The 10,094-nt window shown below is 34.9% G+C and overlaps 1 protein-coding gene across 2 annotated transcripts in view; it reads left to right on the top strand.

Moving 5' to 3' along the window:
* Positions 1-8,218, top strand: part of LOC107048674 (thymosin beta) — a 21,516-nt gene extending 13,298 nt beyond the window's left edge. The window contains exons 2-6 of one of the 2 annotated variants that reach the window (XM_015271982.1): positions 3,384-3,539; positions 3,663-3,776; positions 5,916-6,029; positions 6,103-6,216; positions 7,705-8,218. In XM_015271982.1, coding sequence (XP_015127468.1) covers positions 3,401-3,539; positions 3,663-3,776; positions 5,916-6,029; positions 6,103-6,216; positions 7,705-7,733 — 510 coding nt within the window. In that variant the 5' untranslated portion in view covers positions 3,384-3,400 and the 3' untranslated portion in view covers positions 7,734-8,218. The remainder of the gene's footprint in view (positions 1-3,383; positions 3,540-3,662; positions 3,777-5,915; positions 6,030-6,102; positions 6,217-7,704) is intronic. The other variant, XM_015271983.1, reaches the window with a different exon arrangement.
* The last annotated feature ends 1,876 nt before the right edge of the window (positions 8,219-10,094 follow it).

Here is a 10,094-nt window from a genome sequence, read left to right on the forward strand (position 1 = left end):
TCCCTGCATACAAACGAAGTCGTCAAGTTTTTCAGGAAAAATCACTCGTGCTTCGCACTCGTGATTTTTTAACCTGGACAACTTGACTCCTTCGTTGGTCTGCAACGAACCTATCGGAAAATACCCGATAATTTTGAAGCTCTTGTGGTATTACAAGTAATTATTTTTCCAACCCAAATATCGGGCAATATAATTGGCCCATTCGACATCACGTGGTACAAGCTACAGGGTTTTCAACTGATAATTTTTTGATAATTTTCCCTGGTAGTTGCTATATAAAAAACAAAACATCATGCAGTCGGATTAACCCCTCGTCAAGCTGACAGATTGAATTCAATTGTGTCGTTGTGTTAATTATACAATTTTCGTTTCTCAATTGTGAGTTTCGTCTCATGGTCCAATTATACTGCCCGACATTTGATTGGAAAAATAATCCCCCGAATACCACACGAGCTTGAAAATTAATCTGGCATTTTCCTCAAGGTTCCCTGCATACAAACAAAGTCGTCAAGTTTTTCAGGAAAAATCACTCGTGCTTCGCACTCGTGATTTTTTAACCTGGAAAACTTGACTCCTTCGTTTGTATGCAACGAACCTATCGGAAAATGCCCGATAATTTTGAAGCTCTTGTGGTATTACAAGTAATTATTTTTCCAACCCAAATATCGGGCAATATAATTGGCCCATTCGACATCACGTGGTACAAGCTACAGGGTTTTCAACTGATAATTTTTTGATAATTTTCCCTGGTAGTTGCTATATAAAAAACAAAACATCATGCAGTCGGATTAACCCCTCGTCAAGCTGACAGATTGAATTCAATTGTGTCGTTGTGTTAATTATACAATTTTCGTTTCTCAATTGTGAGTTTCGTCTCATGGTCCAATTATACTGCCCGACATTTGATTGGAAAAATAATCCCCCGAATACCACACGAGCTTCAAAATTAATCTGGCATTTTTCTCAAGGTTCCCTGCATACAAACAAAGTCGTCAAGTTTTTCAGGAAAAATCACTCGTGCTTCGCACTCGTGATTTTTTAGCCTGGAAAACTTGACTCCTTCGTTGGTCTGCAACGAACCTATCGGAAAATACCCGATAATTGTGAAGCTCTTGTGGTATTACAAGTGAATATTTTCTCCGTGTAGTTGCCGCGGCGCTAGCCAACATTGCGCCATCATCGGCCTATCCTGGGCCATCCCTCATCTCTTACCAGAGGCATTTTCCTTCCCTGCGTCTTTAATTGTCAGGGATGAGAGTGTCTAATTACGAAGTGAGCAATACCTCACTGTTTTTCCCCCAATAAAAAAAATTCCCACCAACGGCGTCGGACGTTTTTCATTCTATGAATGATACAACTGCCTGTGGACAAAGACAATAGCCTCATTGTGATCATCATCTAGACTATGAAATATCCGGGTGTCAGGTGTCCCCAGAGGATCGATAATGCCCGATAAGTAGTCATTGGACTGAAAAAATGAAATTCAATGGGAATTTAATTCAGAAATGAATTTAGAGGCTCAGACGCGCCGTTACGGACAATGTACTCGTCCTGCAGGGGGAAAAAAATAGGCATATGTGGAGGGGCGAGAGACGGAAGTGCTGGCTGCGCAACTTCTACCCACCGAGCGAGTCGCGGGCGGGTGCCGTTACTCGTCCGGAATTTTACGGCCTCGGACTTCCCTTCGGCTCTTCCTTGTAATACGATTGTGGCCGGTGAGGATAAAACGCACTTGGGGCTGAGGATATCTGATTTGATAATTTCAAAACGCTTTTTCCTCATTCCTAAATCTGGGATTCTTGAAGTGATCAATGAAATTTGGGGATTTGTCTGCAGATTATTTTGAGGATATTCCGAGATCGAGAGGATTTGGGAAAAAATGTGATGGGAAATTTTCACGCAGGAAAAAAATTGAGAGATGAATCAGCACTAGCACTTTTGCGATAACATTCTATTAAATTTTTACCGAAATATCTGTCAGTTTTTCGTCGATTCTGTTGAAAAATTCTGCAGCTTTCTGATATTTCTTAAATTCAAATGTTTAATAGAAGATATCATATGAAAAAATCGATTGACTTTTGTATTTCCATGGAACTTCTTCAGTTGAGAATGTTTTTAGAAAATTCCTCTGCTCGAATTTTTCAATTTTTTGATCAAGTTTTTCATGAGAATTAGAAAATGTTTTTTAATGAGATAAATAGAAAAATACAATCGGAAGAAAATTCAAAAACTGATGCTGAGGAATTTTCTGTAGATAATGTCACATTAGAGGCTTCATAAAAAAATTAAAATCCATCGATTTTTCCTACAAAATATTTTCAATTAATGGGCGACAAATTATCAGAATTTTCAACAGGAGTACAATTCCTTAGACAATCCGCGAAGCATTCCTTTTTCCAACCGTACTTCTGTTTGATTCATGATGAATCATGATGAATGAGTTTTTTTTTTTGTGTGTGTACATATTATGTATGTTTCTGGTGGTCTTTCGGAAATTTTTTAGAAATTTCCGAAATAAAACTGTTTGACAACCTCAAATACTGCGCTCTAATTGGCTAAAATCCGAGTGAGAAAAATAATCCTTGAAATATTTAAAATATATTCTCAATTCTTATGGAAACATTATTCTATTTTACATGGATAGTCCAATTTTTATATTTAAAAACATGGAATTAGCTATTGTGTAGAAGTTAAATTTCAAAAAAATTAGCTCGTAATTGTTATTGCACAATTTTTTCAAAAATATTTCCAAAAACATCTGTAGCTCAAAAATAGGAGGCCCTGGACTATTGTTTAACATTTTAAGTGTGTATAGGGCAAACGAGCAATAAAAAATTGAATAGCGGAGTGGTAAAACGGTTTAAGATTCATCTCCCAGTTGAGATTTTGAGGAATATTTCCGAATCTAAGGGAGACAGCGAAATTTTCGTCATTACATTTATTGTAGCTCTTAGTCGGCTCTACAAAAAACATTTCAATAAAAATTTTGCCATCTCCCTTAGATTCCGAGATATTCATTGAAAACTGGTCAATAATAAAAAAATTGACTTGCACCGTTTTACCCCTTCGCTACTGAATAAATATTTTTGCACTAATTATTCTTTTTTAAACATACATAATGGATCTCCAATGTATGAGCAATCTCATTCGAATAGCCCGCGACTTTTAAAACTCCTAATAGTCTCCCCGTAACATTGCTCCCTGGCCCTCGCCCCCCCAGGACTATTCCCAAAAACGTTCTAAAAGTGTTATTCACCTCTTGTTTCCCCCCATCAACCCCAATATCGAATAATTTGGGAGAAATCGATCGTGCATTGTTTTTTTGACGTCACAAATTCCAAGCGCAATTTCAATAAAATCCTCTGTACCTCTAAAAATTCCAGATTAATCAAATAAAAACATGTCAAACCCCGTGAGCCCATCGTTGAAGGACCTCCCCAAGGTCTCGCTCGACCTGAAGAGCGAGCTCGAGGGCTTCAAACACGACTGCATGAAGAAGGCGCCCACCATCGTCAAAGACGTCCTGCCATCCGCAGAAGGTAATGACCCCAGACCCACGAATCAATCCTCATCTCCCATTACTTCACTCCACTTCTCCCTAATTTATCATTTTATTTTATGATTTTATCCGTCATCTGATGTCTTCTCAAATATAAATATAGACGTACGACAGGAACGACAGCATTCAGACTTGATTCACGACGTGGAGACGTTTAAAACCGGAAAATTGAAGCACGCAGATACGAAAGAAAAAATAGTATTGCCAAATGCAAAAGGTATAAGCCACCTCGAGAGGAGAGAAGTCATTTTTATATTTCAGGGTTTCGTTTTAGCGGGGACTAACGGCTTTTTATTTCGTTGAATTGCAAATTAAATCGATTAGTCTAGTCTTGTCTAGTCATTAATACGTCTGGTACAGGTCGCAGTGGTGTCGGTGCTTATAGTCTTTTAATTACTATTCGTCTAGATTAATTCGTCGTGATGTGCGGAGAGACACGTATCTGAAGAGAATATTCTTTAAAAAAACTCATCTCAAATTTGCAGACTGAATCCACGTGAGGTGAATGCCCCAGTGAATATACAAATCAGTAGTGAAGCGGTAAACCGAGTTAAGTCGATTTTGACTTTTGATCAATTTTTGATGAATATCTCAGAACCTAAGAGAGATAGCAAAATTTTTCTCATGACCTTTTTTGTGGAACCAATTCAGAGCTATAAAACGGTCATGACAAAAATTTTCTATTTCTTTTAGATTCCGAGATATTCGTCAAAAACTGGCCAAGAGTCAAAATCGACTTAACTCGATTTACCGCTTCGCTACTGAAATGTACATTGAGAAAAAAAATTACTTTGGCCAAGGAATAATTTTTTTGCGACAAGAATTTTTTTTTAGGAGGGTATTTCTCCAGGAAAGTCATTCACAGGTGGTCAAGCTCAGCTCTATTGTAGAATTTGGGACGATTACGCTACATATGATCTTGAATGAACTTCATTGACAATTATTAGGGAGAGACGGGCAAAATGGGACGTTTCATGATCTTCTCTGATTGTCAATATCTTCACTTATATATAAACATATTAACAATTGGAAAAGATCTCAATGCGTCCCATTTTGCCCGACCCTCCCCTAACATTTAGAATTATTCAAAATTATTTTACGTTAAAAAATCTCAAATTTGAAAACATTGAAAAATAATGAAGAGTGTAATATAAAATGGATTCGGAATTGGAAGTTGAAGTGTTTTTTTTATTTAAAACTTCAGATACGTCTTGTCAGAATTATGCTTTGGGGCTAGTCAAATATTACTTCACGTTTTTTTTACTTTTTAGATTCCCTCCGTCACAAACACGAACCCCCTTCCACCTCCTTCCCTTATTGCGATTTTTTTTTTCATTTTTTCCATATAATTGAATTTGAAAAATGAAAATAAGGAAAAAAGGCAAAGGCCGTTTCGTAACTTATTAAATTGTTGCCATCACAGCATTCCAAAATTCCTTTTTAAGCAATCTTTGAATTTTTGAAATCTCTTTTTTCGTGAGGAAAGGGGACGAAAAAAAAGAATTTGATTGGCCATTTTCTGGACTAAAGATATTCAAGTACTTTAGCGATTTTTTCTCCAGTGAAATGCTTTTATACTTTTGTAGTCGAAATTCAGAGCTTTCATTTGAGCCCCATTTGGCACTACGTTTTCGAACATTTTACAATGATTCTATTATTTAAACTTTACAAGTCTGAATTTGAATCTTGATATTGAACCATTAGAAAACATTTGGAAAATCTGAAAAAAATTAGAAAGTTTACTTTTGGAGAAAGATTGATGAAACAATTAGAAAATTGCAATTTTTGGAAATTACGAATAATTTATAAACAATCAATTTTCCACTACAAAAAACATTTGTTCGGAATCATACCAAATTTATTTATATTCAGAATATTACCAGACATCGATTTTATGTCTAAAAGAATAAGGTTTCCGAAAATTTCAACAATTTCAATTACTCATATATAAACGTCAAATGTTTAAAAAAATTATAATTCTGTGCAAAATGTAATTTTAACGCTGCTGAATATTCATGATTTTTTTCAAAATTTTCTCACACAGTTTAATTGACAAATTTCCAATGAAATCTGTGATATACTTTAGATTGTAAAGATGGAAAAACAATCGACATAAAGTTCGAAAGGTGATCCATCCGGGCCTTAAAAATAAAAAACAGTAAAACCAAAAAAAAAACAAAAAATGATGTGACATCACAACATCAGCAGTCCCTCCCTCCCTTCGTTACAAAGCTTCACAATCGTGTGACGTAACATTTGAATAGCCCCTTTGAGAGACGAGTTCCTCATTAGGACACGTCGAATTCACCTATCTCCAGAAATTGCTAGAAATTCGTTCATTGACCTGTTTCAACAGACGTTGCTGCTGAGAAAACACAGCAGACTCTTCTCTCCGGTATCGAGGCGTTCGATACGACCAAGCTGAAGCACACAAAAACTGAGGAGAAGAATCCCCTTCCCGACAAGACCGGTGAGCCATTAATTCTGCAGAAACTTGAAACAGCTTTTGAATAACTTCTTGATCGTTTCTTTGGGATGTTTAGCTATTGAGCAGGAGAAAGGAAAGCAGCAGTTCATTTCCGGGATCGAGAACTTTGATCCAGCCCAGCTGAAGCACGCTGAGACACTGGAGAAGAATCCCTTGCCAACCAAAGAGGGTGAGCGATAGGAATAAATTAATTCAGTAGCGAAGTGGTAAAACGGTTCAAGTCGATTTTGACTATTAGCCAATTTTTAGTGAATACCGCGGAATCTAAGGGAGATAGCTAAATTTTCGTCAAGACCTTTGTTGTAGCACTCAATTTGCTCTAGAAAAAAGTTTATTACGAAAATTTCATTATCTCCTTTACATTCGGAGATATTCTTCAAAAACTCAACTAAGAGATAAGTCGACTTAAAGCGTTTTACCATTTCGCTGAATTGAAAAGTTAACTTGACGAAATCTTTTTCCAATTAATTGTTTATCAGTAATGAGTGATGTTAGGAGTTTAATGTCTTGAGAAGTTATTCTGCAGGAAAATGTTTTTCCTACAAAAAATTTACTGCTCTCTTCGTCCAAATAGAAACTTTTTTTTCATAGAATTACCCGTTATGGAGATAATTACGTGACTAATTGATAAGAGACAAGATTGATTGACATTTTTTTCAATCAGTTTATTATGTAGGAAATGAGTCATTTTATAAAAAACTCTCCTTCCTAGAATGATTTATCAGTAAGATAATCTCATAATTGAGCATTTTAATTACAACAAATGTCAAAAACGGCTCAAAAACGAGATCGATTGGTATATTTGTTCTGAAATGGGGCAATTATCTAGGGAATGAGTGATCTCAGGTAAAAATATCAAAAAGAATTTTTTGGAATTGAAATGAGTGAACGAATAAAAAAAACGCCGTGGCTATTCGCACTACCACACGCAGCGTGTCACACGCAGAAATTCATATAAGGGTCGACCACTAGTACAATACGCAGCGTCTCACGCTGCATGTGACACTCGGCGTGTGACACGCAGAAATTCCTATAAGGGTCGGCCGGTAGTACAATAATACGCAACGTGATAATTGTTAATTTAAATACTCAATTATTGGTTGATAAAAAAATTCGAATTTGACTATTTAAGTTGATGACTGGTAAAATAATTCGGAATTTGAATATTTCAATTGATGGTTATTTTTAAAATAAAAAAATTGATGAGTAATATTAACAATTGACTTATTCAAAATTTAACTGTAACTCAAAATTTCGATTATGCCGATGTTTAACCTAGAGAATGAGAATTATTGTAAGAGGAATAATTGCCTAATAATTTCCCAGGGTTCCTGTGACTTTTCCCTTTAGAATCTTTCGTCTTTAGGATTTAGCTTTCCAAGAATTCTGTAACGACATAATTAACCATCCGAACTAGAATAAGCCTACAAATACATTTTTAATTTAATAATTATCATGTACATGAGCGATTCAACTACAAAAAAAGTTAAAAACGCGAAGTGACATTTTTTGTAGCTCTTACTAAGATTCTTCCCACCAATCTTTCGACATTTCTTGATAAAATCAACAATTACCGAAACAATTAGCGAATTATATTCACTTAGTAATGCTTTGACAAACAAAAACTCGTTAGTAACAACGAAATTTCTTTTTTCAGCTATCGCCGAAGAGAAAATAGCAGCTTAAACGTTCCACCATCGTATTAAGAATCATCGAAGCGTTTGCCCGACATTTTCATATTTCTTTTCAATTATCTAACGTCTTAATGATTTACAAATATGTTACCACAAGCAAAAGTGTAAAAACGCGAAGAAAAGGCAATTCATCGCGTTTGAGCGTTAGCGAACACCACAACAAGGACAAAAGTGTCGGTGAAATTATTTAAATTCGCTTATTAATGGTAAAAAACGTTATTTAGAAGTTTTTGAATCAAGAAAGGACGAAAAACATGAAAGTTAACTGTCACTGCGAAAAAAAAGGCTGTCAAAAAAACTGCCCGAATGGCCAGTATTTATCCCAACGGAATTGGTGCAATTTGATGGATCTGCGTATTTTTATATGAATCCCAGGGTCTTCTTAAATCATCCAATACCACAAATGCGCAGGAAATTGAATTAATAAGGTCATTTCAGTAACAAATAATGGAATAAAATGAGATGAGTGAAGTCAAACCAATGATGGATTTTTTTTTTCATGAATATTTTTTAATGCGAGGAAAATGAGGGAATTTTCATTCAAACATTTTTTGCAGAGAATTTGAAGAGTTACAAAAAAGTCTCGAAGGCAATTTCGCTATCTCTTATCATTCTCGAGGTATTTGAAAGAAACTGAGTCTCAAAATGAGTCTACCTGAAGATGCAAATACGGAACAGATTTGTTTTTGACGAATATCTTTGAACCTGAGGGAAATTCGGGAATTTTCATTGGAAATTTTTTTATGCGGAATTTAAAAAGCTAGAAAAAAGGTTATTAGGAAAATTGTGTTTCCTCTTATAATGTTTGAGATATTGTCCGAAAATGAAGTTAAGGTAACTCCACTCAAGAAGAAAAATCTGTTCGTCTACAGGAGAGATTCGATGCATCTTTGAATGGAAAAGAGATAAGAGAATTTTAATTGAAATCTTTTTTCTGGGATTTTAAAGAGCTACAGAAAAGGTGTGCTGGGCTATTTAGTTCTCTTATGTTCGAAATACTTGAAAGAAACTGAATTTCGAAATGAGTCCAGCTAACGATGCAAGTACAGAACATATTGTTTTTTAATAAATGTCTTTATTCTGAGGGAAATTGAGGAATTTCCATTGAGAAAATTGTGTTTCCTCTTATGAATTCGAGACATTCCCTAAGAATGAAGTCGAAATAACTCCACTCGAAAAGAAAAATCAATTCAACTACAGAAGATTCATGCTTCACAAGCATCTTTGAAGAGAAAAGAAATAAGAGAATTTTAATTGGAATCTTTTTCCAGAATTTTAAAGAACTACAGAAAAGTTCCACTGGACTCGTTTGCTTTCTCATCATTTTCAAGAGATTTGAAAGAAATTTAATTTCAAAATGAATCCAGCTAACGATACAAGTGCAGAACATGTGGATTTTTAAAAAATATCTTTGAACCTGAGGAAAATTGAGGAATTTCCATTGAAACCTTTTTAAAGAATTCAAAAAGCCACAGAAAAGATTATGATGAAAATTGCGTTTCCTCTTATGAATTCTAAGACATTCCCTAAGAATGAAGTCGAAATAACTCCACTCGAAAAGAAAAATCAATTGAACTACAGAAGGCATTCATTCTTCACAGGAATCTTTGAAGGGAAAAGAAATGAGAGAATTTTCATTAAAATCTTTTTTTCGGAATTTTAAAGAGCTACAGAAATCCTCAGGATTATTTGACTATCTCTTATCATTTTCGAGATATTTGAATGGAGTTGAATTTCTGGAATGAGTCAGTTTTTCATAAATGTTATTGACTCTGCATCATCCGAGATTGGAGAATTTCATTGAGACCTTTTCATGAAAAATTTGATAATTTGGATTTTTTAACGACAATCGTGTGATCTCTTATCAATTTCGAGATATTCCCTGAAAATGGAGTGAACATAGATCCACTCGAAAAGAGATACCAATCCAACTGCAGAAGAGATTTATTTTTCGTAAACATCTGTGAATGAGAAGGAGATGGGGGAATTTTTATAAAAACAAAAACGTAGAATTGAAAAATCTACAAAAATGATCTTGAGATAAATGCACATGGATGGACAAATCAATTCAACTGTAGAATATTTTTGCTCTCGATAAACATCTTTAAACCTGACCGAGGTATGAAGATTCTCATGAGGAGTTTTTTTCTTGAGCAAATTAACAGTGTTAAAAAATTTCTTGATGAAAATTTCGATAGCTCTTGTCAATTTCGAAATATTTTAAAAAAACTGCCTGGAAGGGTTTCTAGGGTAATTGCTCATCTCGTTTCACTTCACACTTGGATACTGATTTCTTCCCTCCCCGCACAAATTTTTCATACTCCAATCATGATAAAAATACAAATTTTTATAT

The sequence above is a fragment of the Diachasma alloeum genome, unplaced genomic scaffold (assembly GCF_001412515.2).
Source record: "Diachasma alloeum isolate Michigan unplaced genomic scaffold, Dall2.0 Dall_scaffold_00195, whole genome shotgun sequence".
Classification (NCBI taxonomy): domain Eukaryota; kingdom Metazoa; phylum Arthropoda; class Insecta; order Hymenoptera; family Braconidae; genus Diachasma; species Diachasma alloeum.